Genomic DNA, 14491 nt, shown 5'->3' on the forward strand with positions numbered 1-14491 from the left:
AGAGCATGAACGGGGGAGGGGCAGAGAGAGAGGGAGACACAGAATCGGAAACAGGCTCCAGGCTCCGAGCTATCAGCCCAGAGCCTGACGCGGGGCTTGAACTCACGGACCGCGAGATCGTGACCTGGCTGAAGTCGGACGCTTAACCGACTGCGCCACCCAGGCGCCCCTGGAGTGAGTCTTGAAAGTGATCTAATACTCAGGTTTCTCCCTGAAGGTTCATTGCCACTGTAGGTCCCCACCCTGGACTTGCGAGGCCTCAAGACTATTCAATAATGTCAACAAAACTTGAGGAATTTCCAAAGAAATTCAAAAAAATTAAAGTGACTTTAGTTTTTCACTTGTAAGAAATGCCATGTGCCTCTTTAGGGGAAGCCATGTTATGGAATCAGAGAAGAGATAGAATGACTCAAAACATTGAGAGTGAGAGCCTAAGTGATTCCCTCCATGGATCCACCTGTCAGGTGCCTCTTAAGCCCATGGTGTGGCCAGTGTTCTTGGTGCTGGGAACACAGCGGTGAACCAGACAGCCATGGATCATGCCCTTATGGGGCTTACTTACCTTCTATTTTGGGGGAGAAGCACTAAACAGAAATCAGTAAATAATATAGCATTATAGAGTGGATTCACATCATGAAGAAAATAGGACAGTGATGGGGCACCCGGGTGGCTCAGTCGGTTAAGCGTCCAACATCAGCTCAGGTCATGATCTTATGGTTCATGAGTTTGAGTCCTGTGTCAGGCTCTGTTTTGACAGCTCAGAGCCTGAAGCTGCTTCACATTCTGTGTCTCCCTCTCTCTCTGCACCTTCCCTGCTCATGCTCATACTCTGTCTCTGTCTCTCTCTCTCAAAAATAAATAAACATGAAAAAAATTTTAAATAGGACACTGATGGCAATTTGGATGGGATGGGGGGAGGGGTCTAGGGAGACCTTTCTGGGGTTGATATTTGGGCCAAAAGATAAACCACCAGAAAGAGCCAACCATCAGAATCCAGGGGAATAGGGCTTTGCAGACATTGTCAACACTGGTCCTGGTGCAAAGGGGCTGGTATACTTGTGGAACAGAAAGAAGACTGGTGTAGGCAAAGCAAACTATTGACTGATCTTCTTCTGTGTTACACACTGTTGTTGATGCCAGGACAGAGGGGTGCCCTGCTGGAGCCCATTGATTGAAACCAGAGAAGGGACAAGGCTGAACTATGTTGGGCCTGGAGGCCACATTGGGAGTTTATTCTGTGTTCAATGGGCAACCACTGGAGGTTTGCAGTTGGAGACTGATATGACCTAATATCTATTTTTAAATATTACTCTGGCTGATGTGCAAAGGATGGACTTTGAAGAGCAAGAATAAAAATGTGACAAATTAGGTGGCTGCTGAGGTAGAAAAAAAATGGGAAGTCAGAGGTGGGTGGCCTTAGTAGGGGGTTGTGAGATAAGATCTTGGGACTACTTTGGGAAGGCAGAGTAAGCCCGATTTACTGACAGACAGGATGTAGAACATGAGGGAAAGAGAGGATTCGAAGGTGACTCTTGGATGAACAATGATTGGATGATCCAGCAGGCCAGAAAAATGGGGAAAGACCAGGAGAAGAATGGGGGATGAGAGAGCCAAGAGTTTCATTTGGGGATAAATTTGAGATCCCAATGAGATCCAATGGAAAGTAGGCAGTTGGAAGCAGGGATGGGGAACTTGGGCCCAAAGATACAACATTAGGAGTCATCACATTGTGTTTACAGGTCTCCATTTTTATGAATTATCTCTGCGACAAAGAGGCGGTGGAGGGGGGAGGGGAGAAACAAGAGCCAAAGAGATCCCAGGGATATGCCATCACTTGCAGTCTGGGCAATGGCAGGACCGCACAAGAGCTCGGGTACTGGCACACAGTAGGTGTTCAACAAATCTTTGTTGCAGAGTAAATCAGTGCCGCTGGTTCCCATTGCTTACAAAGTTTATTGAGTAGCTTGCTTCCGAAGGAAGATTTATGGTGATCACAAGCTTGAGAACAAGAGGACAGGGATCTTTTGTTCATCTTTGGTTGACAGATTTGGTAAATTAAAGCTGTCTTTTGATGTGATGTGTGGCTACGTTATGGGTGTCTGGAATCATCAGACTGAAGATTAAGAGCCCAGTTCTGACACCTGTTGTTCCGTGTGAACGACAGGCAGTGACTACCCCTACGGGGTTACCTGTCATCTGCCTCTTTGATGGGAGAACACACAATGAAGTGGTGGACCCGGAAGCCCCTTTTGGCTCTGTGATATGCCAGCCCCCAAGCAGAGATCTCTACACATATGTGCCCTTCCCCACCTCCAGACCCAGTTCATGAACATCAGTCTGGCATCATCTCCGGGGCTTGCACAGTTCCTGAGTGGTCTAACTGAACCCTTACTGCACCCTATCAAGCAGATACTATTTCCCCATATTTCACAAGAGAAGAGTGAGGCTCAGAAAAGTCACATAACCAGCTCCAAATCACACAGCTAATACATATCTAAGCTGGATTTTGACTTAAAACCAAGACTCTGGTACCAAAGCCTTGATGCCTTTTCCAAATAAGAAACTGAAGTTCCTGGGAGCTCCTGGGAAATGAAGGCAAATGGCTCTGAATGAGGTTAGGCATTGTGTTCACAAGTGCTACTAACCGTGGGACACTGGTGTTCCATTCCAGCCCCACTACTTCTATCCCAGCTAGCCTCTTTCCGGCACTCCAGTAGGGGGCGCCAGGATCTTCCCACAGATCTCTTCCAGGGCCCCCTCTCCTAACTCCCCCAGGGAAGCCCACAGCAACCTGTCCCTCAATATTTTGGCCATGCCTGAAATAAGAACTAAATTAAGCAGCACCTGGGTGACTCAGTCGGTTAAGCATCTGACTTCGCTTCAGGTCACGATCTCGCAGTTTGTGGGTATGAGCCCTGCATCAGGCTCTGTGCTGACAGCTCTGAGCCTGGAGCCTGCTTTGGATTCTGTGTCTCCTCCTCTCTCTGCCCCTTCCCTGCTCGTGCTCTTTCTCTCTCTCAATAATAAGTAAACATTAAAAAAAAATAATAAAAAGAAGTAAATTAAGTGCTAGAAATAATGAAGGGTTGGTGGTGAGCCCACCATCCTTCCTACCTCATGAACCTTGGGTACATTGAGGCCTTGGGCTCGCTGGCCTGGCCTACCAACACTCACCTCTTTCGGCCTCAGTGCCTTGGCCAGGCTAGTAGTTAAGGCCTTTCTCACTTAATGGGGAAACCCGTTTTTTTCAGGAAGTCAAGAGAAGCCACAGTCATTAATAATGGAGATTGGGCACTAGAACAGCCCAAAAGTCATGAAGAGCTGGGAGACAAGAGCCCCTCCTGGTATATTAAAGCACACCGTACCCAACCATCTGCAGGACTTCTCACTTTGACACAGACACAACACAAATAAAGACCCAGATCACAGCAAACCGGTGACTATATTTTAATAAATCAAAGTCTGGAATCCTAAGCCTCAAACGATTCCTTAGGACACTCCAGGAAGGCAGACATTCATTCGAGTGCAGATTCACTTATCACCTCACATATTTTTATGTGTACTAAGGTTCCATGTTGGCTGAGGGGAGGGGAGCAGAGCAGGGAAACTAAACTCCTAAGGTAAGACAGAGCTGAAGGCTGAGTGAGTTAATGGGAACTTTTCCAATGAAACTCCACGTTGCTACAAAATGTTTTGTTCTGATTTGCCATCACAGTAACCTGAAATACAGAAAACAAAGTCAATGACAGAAAGTTGGACCCAATGTTAAAGGTACATGGGGTGTGTCAGGATGGCCTTAGGGCTCAGCTTTATTCAAATGTTTCTTGTAGGGTTACAGCTAGACGTGGCAGTAATTCATCTGCAATTCATTGGCATCCTTAAGGCTTTCTGAAATCCTTTGAATTTCTCGGGGGGCAAAAGAGAGGGGACAGCATAGGAGCTGCTGTTTTAAAGTTTTCCTTTTACGTGCCTTAAATTGCCTCACTGAATCTTTTCTTTAAAAAAATTTTTAGTGGTTTTTTTGTTGTTTTTTTTTTTTTTGAGAGAGAGAGAGAGAGAGACAGAGTGCAAGTTAGGGAGGGGCAGAGAGAGAGAGGGAGACACAGAATCTGAAGAAACTCCAGCCTCCCAGCTGTCAGCACAAGGCTCAACATGGGGCTCAAACTCAACAACCATAAGATCATGACCTGAGCCAAAGTTGAAGGCTTAACTGACTGAGCCACCCAGGTGCCCCGCCTCACTGCATTTCAAAGGATTGGGAGCATATCCTCCTATCTCAGGAAGTGGAGGCCAAATCAGCCTGGCCTCAGTCACTCTGTGGGTGGTTCTATAGAATGTCCACCATGTCCTCTGTCACGTGTCAGCAGGCGGTTCTACAAGGAGGGTCGGGGTCACAGAACAACCATGGTTTGCATCCAACTCAATTACCTGTGGGAGGTTTGGGGCAACCTGTGTAATCTTTCATAGCCTGAGTTTTCTCATCTGTAGAATGTGGATCATGAGAGTATCTACTTCATGAGGAGTCTCTGAGGATTAAGTGACATAATTCAGGGAAAGGGCTTGGTGTGGGGCCTGGCTGTGGTGAGATCCTTTGCGCACCCTCCATTTAGGCTGCCCCCAGGGAAGAGCATCAAAATCTTATTTTTTAATGTGTTTGGTTTAGGTTCATATCTGTTTGGTGTGGCATGGGCCAGCTAGTTAGATGACTGATGGAGGAGCTCAGTTCTGTTCTCTTTTTCTACATGTTAACATTACCCTATTTGGATTTTGAAACTCAGTTTCCCGTGGGAGTGAGTGTCATTTCAAAATAGACTGCACACTTTCCTCCAAAATGTTACTGGTTTTTAAAGCAAGATCAGACAGGGGTAGTGCTCGCTTAGGCAGCACATATGCTAAAAAAAAAAGATCAGATAAGAGTAACATCTATAAAAAGATTCAACGATTGTTCTGGGGAATCTCAAAAAACATAAGTGAGGAAAACCAGCTAGTCAATTTCATGGCACTCTAGTTCCATATGAGAAAAAGAGCATTTGTTGAAATGGTTCTGTTTCAAACTTGCTATGGTGAGGTCTCTCTTTAACTTATAAAAAAAATTGTTTTTACTTATTTTTGAGAGAGAGAGAGAGAGAGAGAGAGAGAGAGAGGCAGAGTGTGAGTGGGGAAGGGGCAGAGAAAGAGGGAGACACAGAATCCGAAGCAGGCTCCAGGCTCTGTGCTGTCAGCACAGACCCCGACGCAGGGCTCAAACTCACGAGCCTTGAGATCACGACCTGAGCTGAAGTCGGATGCTTAGCCAACGGAGCCATCCAGGCACCCCTCTCTTTAACTTTGGCAGCAATGGCCATTATTTGCTGCCCGGCTCTTCACTGGGGCTACTGACTCCCTAAACAATGTTAATTTTGTCAAAATGGTTTTTTGGGCAGTGTAGCCACACAGACTGGGCCTGGGGTAGCAGATGTAAAGGAAGAGCCTGTCCTCTGCAGTTTGATTTAATTAAAAGTGCCAGGGTTTTGGAAAAGGGCTTTTGCCCATCCCTCCTGAAACCGCCCCACGATAAGGCCAGTGAAAGATCTGGTCAAGAAGGACCAAACTGGGCCCAACAGGGCTCCTGAGACTCTCTGTTTTCTCTCTCTGGCAGAAGCACCGTATTTCACTGGCCTGTGGCCCAAACTCACTGCCCACTGACCCCTCAGGAGAGTGTGCGGTGCCCTGACCCTCACCCACTCACCGTTGTGAACGATCAGCCTGTACTGCCTGGCCAGGCACAGCTCATCCTGTCTCTGCCGCACGATTTTCTGCACGTCCGGGGGAAGGCCGTTGGGGTCGCGGGCAAACACGAAGGAGTAGCTGTCAGCGCAGGTGCCGTCAAGGTTCAGGAGACGGCAGGAGTACTGCACCGCGTAGGTGTCATAGTCGGTGTCGATGATCCAGTGGTCATCATCTGCAAGCCAGAAAGCCACACTGCCAGTGCCGCTCCCTCAGCCAACTCAGGTGCCAGGGAAACTGACGAGCAGGCTCAAGAAACTGGTGACTTCCTGAAACTGGTTTTATTTCATTAAGAAACAGGAGACTACAAAGAATTCTGATGGCTTTTACAAAGCTGGGAAAATAAGAAAGCCTTTGTTCTCCTTTGCAGAAAAGAACCCTGGAGTTGAGGGCGTGGGGGGCCGCGTTCACTTCAACGATTATCTCCCACCCTGACAATAAATGTGATTGTATCTATCCAAAGAACCACAGAGAATGTGGGCCCATCGAAAACCACAAAATAGACCTTTCTACTGTTGTCTTCTCCATCCATTTTCTAACAATGTCTGTGCCTTTGTGGCTGATGTCTTCTCGCTTCCCTGCTGCCCCCCGATCCACTGGAGAATGCCATTCTGATGATCCCCTTCACGGCTTTTCTGCTTCACCCTAATTCTGGCTTAGAAACCTGACATGCTTCTTCATGCTGGCAAAAGAGAGTAATTTTTGTGTTGAGGACACAAGGTGCCCACCCTCTGACATCCCATATTCATTCTTAGAAGCTTGTATTTTTCAGATCTCCCCTGACAGAGGCAGAGCTGAGCCCTTGAAGAATTTAGATTTTGTTTAGCCCTAAGGCTGGGAGGTAATAAGCCATGAAGAAGTGTACACAAAGTGGTATAAATGTCAACAAAGGCAGGATGAGAAACAACATTAATAAGAATTATGTTTGAGAGATTTGGACTGGGGAAACAACAATGAATGCTCAGGTTTACCTGAATACCTTATATTTGGTAAAAAGTGCCACATCTCCAGGGTGCCTGGGTGGCTCAGTTGGTTAAGCATCCAACTCTTGATTTCAGTTCAGATCATGATCTCACAGTTCATGGGATCAAGCCCTGTGCTGGGCTCCATGCTGACAGCTCAGAGCCTGCTTGGGATTCTCTCTCTCCCTCTCTCTGCCTCTCCTGTGTGCACGGGCATGCTCTCTCTCTCAAGATACATAAATAAACTTTAAAAAAGGAACAAAATTTTAAAAATAAAACTTTTTTAAAAAGTGCCACATCTCTACTTAATTTAACATTCTCATTAACATGTAGCCATGGCTAGGACTTTCTGAACAATTAATTATGCATCTGTCACTGTGTAAACAATTATTCCTCCCATCTACCCAAAAGTCCACACTGTTATTCCTATTTTACAGATGAGGAAACTGAGGTACAAAGAAACTAAATAATTTACCCAAGATCACAAAGAGCAGGACAGAGCTGGAGCCCACAGGCCTAACATCTACACCACATTAATTCCAGGCAGTAGGTAACTTGGGGAAAGAGGGGACAAGAAACAAGAAACAAAAAGCCTCTGTGTCTCCATCTCCTTCCTGCCCAAGCCGTGAAGCAGATGATGGTCCCTGTTCTATGTTGGTTCCATATGAGAGGAATGCAGAGGAACCCGGGTCCCCCGGCCTCAGAAAGCATAGGGGGACCTCTACTACCCACCTAAGCCACCTCAGGGTGTGCCTCTCGGCTCGGAGAACCCTGAGAGTGCCAGCTGAGGAGGGCTTCAGTGTGAATCCAGACCCACAGGACAGTGTGAATCCAGACCCGCAGTTCAGCTCACTCCAGGCTCTCCAGGAGGAAGAGTGAGCCACTGCTGTACCTCCAGGCTTTCCCACGGGACAGGGTCCTAGGCCACAGCTGAGGGTGCCCAGACACAGGAGCTGGGCCAGGAACAGAAGCCATGGGCCTCACCCTGACCAGGGCCTTCCCTCACTGGCTCCCCAGCCTCTGGGCAAAGTCTTCTTCCTCTGCAAATGAAGTCATTTCTTCCCTGGTGATGGGGCTCAGTGTGTCTGTCAGAGGTGCCCCAGCGGCCAACCCCTCAGACACAAATGTGCTCTCCTTTGAAATGCTGCCCCAATTCGAGATCGAGGCAGCTGTCAGCTCAGCAAATCTGCAGCTTAATTTTGTTTTTCCAAGATTGTTGCCAGAATGTGAATTCTGACTTAAGAACTAAATAGTTTTCAATGCTTGGTTTAAGAAAATTGACTACTGTTCTTGACTTTTTTTAAAAAAAAAGGCCTAAGTTGGTTTGGTTTATCTCCAGGTTCTTTTTGGCTAAATAGTTCAAAGAAGAAGAATTTAAATCCTAACAATCCTTGCCAGATTCTCCCTCCTAAGGCAAGAGATGAACTGCCTGAGCACCACTTGAAAGAATAAACTTGGTCCTCCAGCCTCCTCCCTCCCAGCAGCTGGGGGTGGGTCACCCTGTAGAGCCAGAATCCCCCAGACATTTCTGGATAGTAGCTGTCTGCATGCAACAGAGCTGGGGAGGGAGAGTGATCAAGGCAGCGGCCATATGGCCAGGAGCCCCCGCAGCTGCCTCTATACTGTACCCACATGGACGAGTTTAGAGGTTTTAACTAAATGCCAGTCCAAAAAACAAAGAAAACACTCAGTAGACGGAGCTGTCTTGGTGACCTGGTTCCCTTGCAGATCTGTTGCTCAGTGCAGTGGGCCAGGAACAGGTCCCTTCAGCATCCTACACCTGTATCCTCCCATCATCGAAAGTGAACAAACAGGTGAAAATCTCCCTCCAGTTCTCGGCCTAATAGTCCAGTAGAGCCGGATGGTGGGTGTGATGCTATTTCTAATTGCCCACCCCCACCCCCCACCAAAGTCCAGCAGGCCCTGACAAAGTGAATGGAGTCTGAGACCTTGAAACCTGAGTAAGCAAAGATAATCTTTGGATTGAATTATCTAGAGCAGTTTCTCAAGCTTCACTGTGCAGAAGGAGCATACCTAAGGACCATACCAAAACTGCCAACTCTGGGGCCTGACCCCAAGAGTTTCTGATTCAGAAAGTCTGGGTTTGAGCTCACAAGTCTGCACTTTTAACAAGCACCCAGCTGATCCAGACGTAGGTGGTCTGGGGACCCAGGTTTCAAGAACTGATGTACATAACGTTGTTATGTAGCCTGCACAGGCTCCTTTACCAGCAGAGTGACAGACTTTATCTGGAAGACAGACAAAGGAGAGTCTTTGTCCAGGTCTTTCAGGAATGGTCCGAAACAATAATGACCAAAGCTGATATTTTCTGAGCACTCATTATGCATCAGGTTAAGCATTTTTCATGCATTACCTTAATTTGTCCTTCCAACAATCTTATGAAATAGGAACTATTCTTTATCCCCATTTCTGTTAAGGAAATCAAAGTTCAGAGAGGCTAGTCAATGGTAAAGCCTACATTCCACCGAGATCGGTTGATGATGGCATTCCTTAACCCCTGAGACGTCCTGTTTGCTGCTGGCAGAGCTGGGGCAGAAGGAGGCCAGGATAGAGCACGCCCAAGGCTGGGGCAGCAAGCCATGTTGGAGTCTGCTGACACTGACACTTAATATTCAACTTGAGAGATTTACTGCATTTATTTTTAAAATAACATGACAACAAATTTAGCAAGCCTTTGTTCCTGAGCTATTTTCTCTGCATAAGTGTACCTCGTTTTAAACACATCTGTTTGGTGAAATGCAGCATGTGAAGAGGGGGAGAGACTAAGAACGCAGGTCACTCTCTGAGGCTTCAGACCCTCCTGACCAAGTCAGGGTTTAATGCCAGACCAAGATCAAGGAAGAAAGAAATTGGCACAAGGAGAGATGGTAGAGTTTGTAAAAGCCCCCCACCTACCCAGGCCCCAAAGCATGTAAGATACAGGAAGGTAGAAACAACAAATCATACGGTCTGTGGGACACTTAGAAAACACTGGGGCAGCTCATGCCCTGGGCAAAGAGGTATCACTAAGTGCCATTAAGTAGCCACGTGGCCCTGGGCTAGTCACTTCTCTAAAAGATACCTCAGTTTCTTCACTTGTAAAATGAGAGGCTTGAACTGATGGTCTCTGTGGGACCTCCCATCCCGTGCCCAGAAGATGAAATATAACTCATGCCTGGGGAGAAAACAAAGCACTAATAATCTACACTTGCAGAGAACACACATCTCAGGCATTTTTCTAACTTTCTGCAGGTCAACTCACTGCATCCACAGAAGACAACTCCATGAGGCAAGGGCTATGATCACCTCCTTTTGTAGAGGAGGAAACTGAGGCACTGACAGGATAAGGAACACACTTGAGTTCCCACAGGTAGTGGGTCGAGTTAGGATTTGAACTCAGGCAGTCTAACTTTTAAACCCTGCAGGATCGGGGTGCCTGGGTGGCTCAGTCGGTTAAGCGTCCGACTTCAGCTCAGGTCATGATCTCACGGTCTGTGAGTTCGAGCCCCACGTCGGGCTCTGGGCTGATGGCTCAGAGCCTGGAGCCTGGTTCCGATTCTGTGTCTCCCTCTCTCTCTGCCCCTCCCCCGTTCATGCTCTGTCTCTCTCTGTCTCAAAAATAAATAAACGTTAAAAAAAAAAAAAATTTAAACCCTGCATGTTGACCACTATCCAGCACTGCTTCTTTCCTGAAAGGGAATCTCACAGGGAACTGAATTCTGAGCCTTCCATGTTGTAGTCATCTCACTGAATATCTATAGCCATTGCTTTAAAGATTTTAAGTTGTTTTTGTTTTTGTTTTTTTGCCTCCAGATGAAATCCTAGGTAGAATCTCAACCTACCAGAGGTAAAAGCAAGACTAATCTGGTTTGGTAGCAAAGGAGGGGGTAGGACACAAGAGGCAAACCCCACCTCCTCATCGGGTTCTCTCCCACTCTTCCCAAATGCATTACCAGCAGAATCCTAGTTCTTTCCGGAGTGGATCTCAAAATGCAACAGAGCATTATGTGTTTAGATTTACTAAAAATTAGTAATCTTGTACCCCCAGTATTGATTTTTGTAATTCATTACCAGAAACGCATATCTTTCATACTAAATGAATCACTCTAGAAAGTTTTGCTGCATTATTTAAAATACTTTTTTACTACTTACCTGGGAGTTGGAATCCCTGGCTTTTGACACTGGCTCCCACAAACTTGTATGACCGTGAGCAAATCAATACTTTCTCTTGGTCTCAGTTTATTCATCTGTATATTGAACCCCCTTTGTAGGGGTAACTCCCTAAGATCCCATGATATGTCGCCCTTGGCCTGCATTATTTCCTGGGTACCAAATGGATTCCAGATGTGAAATTTAAGAGAAATGGAAAGAAAGTCAAAAAGGCAGGTAAATGTTGTGTTCTTATGATTAGCCTAGATTTTAGGATGTTTTTCTGAGTCTTCAACACCCTGTCTGTCCCCCATCTGAGTTTTGGTGCTTGGGAGAAAGCAGAGAGATCAGTGCCACCCAGAACACTGTGCCTGGCTCAGAATCTCAGCATCTGCAGGCAGGGCACCCCGGAGTCAGCCAACCCTATGCACAGTGCTCCCCACATCCTTGGATAAAGGTCTCCCAGCCTCTGCTGGGGCCCCAAGTAATCAAGCTGTCTCAGGGATTCAGCCCAATGAAATGGAGGAAATACAAAACCAGGGTGAATGGTGAGGTGGGATGGGTCTTGGGGAGGTGGGAAGTCTGAGCATGGAGAAGGCTACACACCTTGGCACAGTGGCTGGATAGGAAAATGGCAGAAGGAGGTCACCTAACAAGCCCAAAGTCCTTTTGAGCTTGGGCCAGGTTTTCTGAGCTGGAGGTAGGGAAAGTGGGCAGGGAGGGGGCCTGGTCAGTCCCAATCTCACCTCCCCAACCTCAGGCCCTGCTCAGGGTTCCTGCCACTTACAGACCATTCTTTCCAAGGGTGCCGCTGAAGAAGAAACTCGGCAATCTGGCCAGGTATGACCCCCCATCCCCTGAGAGTCCTACTGAACTGACTACTCACTTCCTTTCTGGAGAAAGGACGCTACGCCCCAATACTTCATCTTGAACTTAGCAGAGTCCTCAGTGTCTGTGAAGGTGCCCACCATGTCTGCGCACACGTCCCAATTACTGCAAAAGCCAAAGAGATCCTGAGCCAGGCCGACAAAGGGCTTCCTCCCACCATCCCACCCGGAGGCTGCCCCCCATCCCCCGGCCCTCCCTAGTCAGGGTTGGGTGCTCAGCTGGAGATGGGGGGCTGAGGGAGGCTCTGACTTCAAAAGACGGACTCGGCCCTTGGCCGTGGCGCTCATCTGGCCATTCTCATCCACAGAGAACTCGGCGACGATGTTGTCCTGCAGAAAGAGGCCCTCGGGGTCCTTCTTGGCCATGGCGTACCAGGTCCCGGAGAACTGCGAAAGAGGCGAGTGCGGGGTTTGGAGGCTCGGCGTGCAGGGCCGGCCTCCGGGAAGGGAGAACGCGGGGCACCGGGGACCGCCCGGCAGATACCTACCCGAGCCTTGTCGAAGTTCTCCTTCACTCGGAAGCTGCTCACCCGGCAGTCGCGTTCCGCCCGGGCGCTGCCCAGCGCGGCCAGAAGCACCAGCGCCCACACCCACGCCATCGTGCCCAGAAGTCCGTCCTGCGGGTACCGCGCGCCGTGAGCGCCCGCCCGCGACCCCCGGGCCCTGCCCGCCACCCCCGCCCGCGACCCCTGGCCCTGTCCGCCCGCCAGCCCGCGACCCCCGGCCGGCTGGTGGCCCCCGGCCCCGGCCCCGGCCCCCGCCCCGCCGCCGCTCACCGCCCGGAGCTGCGCGCAAGCCTGGTGGCGGCGTGGTGCGCGTGGAGCCAGGGAGACGAGCGCGCCGCAGGGGCCGCCCGGGCGCTTTATAGCCCCGGCGGGAGGGGGGTCGCGCTTTCGTAACGGCCGGGGGTGAAAGACCGAGGGGAGGCGCCGGGCCGGCCGGCCAGCACTTGCATAACGCGACCTGACTCACCGCCGCCCGGGGCAGGGAGGGTCCCTTTGGGCGGGAGCCTCACCTCCGGGGCCGCCGCGGGCGGTGGGGCTGCCGCGCGGGGTGGCCTCGGCCGAGCCGCGGATACAAGCCCTGGCCTGGTCACCCGGCACTCGTGCCAGCGACCGCCAGCTGCGGCCTGGGGTGGCCTCGGGGCCCGGTGGCTCTGGCTGCAGGCGCAGGTCGGCCTGGCGGGAAGACCGTGGCCTCTCCCAGGGGGAGGGGGGACCCCGGGATGCTGGCCGGTGCCTCGGCGCCCGCGCCCCGGGCCCGTGCCAGATTGGCTTCTCTAACCTCCGACGGCCAGTTGTGCAGGGGGTTGGGGATATTTCGGCCAAGGAGCTTTTCATTTTATAAAGGACGTATTTTACTCTCTTTCGGGAGAGTTGTGGTACTTTCTGGGTCAATATTTGTTCTTTAGTTTCAACATCTTTAGAAGCATTAAAATCCTCCCTGTTAAATATTCTCCAGAAACGAACCCTGGTCAGAGCAGGAAATACTTGAGCAACCTCGGTGGTCGCCTACTTACTCTGTGGCACTTCGCTCAGACCGCTTTGAAACACGTCTACCAATTGTTTATGATGCAATTTTATTTCAAAGCCATAGTGGAATTTTGTTTTGTCTTCAAAATACCTAAGGTGAGTTCGCTGAAGAGTGGACAGGAGCTGGGAGGCGAACAAAATTCCATGGTCAATTGAGGCAAAATGCTGTGACTCGTTATGCTATTTTGCCTACCTGATGGTACCATTTACTGACCATGTTTTTGTCGTATCTTTCAAAGTTAGCGTTCCTCGCATGGGTCAAAGAAGTCAGAGGATGCAGCATTTGATTGAATGAGAGTTAGTGGTGTGTCAAAGAAGCAGGCGCCTTCCTAGAACTCTCTGGACATCCACCTGCCTGGTTCTCTGCTTCCACCTGCCACCTTGCCCTCCATCCCTGCCTCCTCCCCCAACTTGACCCTTTAGGGTGTCTCTGGAGAGCCAATGATGATGCATGTAACTCCTTACTGCCCCAGAGGGAGGAAAGCCCTGTTCTGGCCAACCGGCTACTTAGGAGATGTTCTGGTTAGGTCAGTTTTATCACAGGACGAATCATCCCAAATAGCTCAAATAAGAGCTGCCCCTGCAGGGCCCGTGTGGGGGGAGGTACACGTGGCAGTGTATGTGCACCCTGGGTGGGAAATGACTTTCGGGCATCTTTCTCCTGTCCAATCAGTGCTTGGACCCCCTCCTCAACATTCCAGAGTCAAGCCCTTCCAGCTTCTTGTCCAACAGGTCCAGTGATGGAGGGAGAGCTCTTGGCCGAGTGTAACTGCCCTTGGATGGTTATTACTACCAGAAAAGTTCTCCCGGGAACTGCATCCCTTTCATCTGTTTCCCCTAGAACATGTGCTGGCGGTCCTTGCACACGCTACGTGCTGAATAAATGCAGGGAATTTCAGCGCACCGTATGGCGATTGTTTCTGCAACATGTTTTTTCATGTGTTAGATGTGTAAGAGGTGCTATAACTGTTCCTTCTCCTCTCTCTCTTTTATTGATCTGTCGTGAACCTTGGTGTCCCAGATACCAGCAAAGAAAAACAGTTTATTTTGGCATTCTCTCTCAAATTTCTTCCTGACTGCAAATAGGTGAATACAGGTCAACTGATGTTTTTAACATCGGTGCTTTGAAATTTGTCCTCATAAAGTAATTTTTTTCAAATATGCGTGTATCTATATAATAAAAACAGGAAAAGAT

The 14491-nt window shown here is 49.2% G+C and overlaps 1 protein-coding gene and 1 long non-coding RNA gene across 2 annotated transcripts; one reads left to right on the plus strand and one right to left on the minus strand.

Annotated features, from left to right (window-relative positions):
- Positions 1-3424: 3424 nt before the first annotated feature.
- On the minus strand, positions 3425-12601 carry RBP4 (retinol binding protein 4). Its single transcript, NM_001290249.1, is given in 6 exon segments — positions 3425-3719; positions 5729-5941; positions 11764-11870; positions 12015-12151; positions 12253-12381; positions 12541-12601. Coding segments are annotated over 5 exon segments (606 nt in total). The 5' UTR covers positions 12364-12381; positions 12541-12601; the 3' UTR covers positions 3425-3681.
- Positions 12602-12799: 198 nt separating this feature from the next.
- On the plus strand, positions 12800-14491 carry LOC123380857. Its single transcript, XR_006587181.1, has 3 exons — positions 12800-12936; positions 13226-13392; positions 13536-14491. It is a non-coding gene; the product is annotated as an uncharacterized LOC123380857 (long non-coding RNA).

Source organism: Felis catus, chromosome D2, assembly GCF_018350175.1.
Source record: "Felis catus isolate Fca126 chromosome D2, F.catus_Fca126_mat1.0, whole genome shotgun sequence".
NCBI lineage: Eukaryota > Metazoa > Chordata > Mammalia > Carnivora > Felidae > Felis > Felis catus.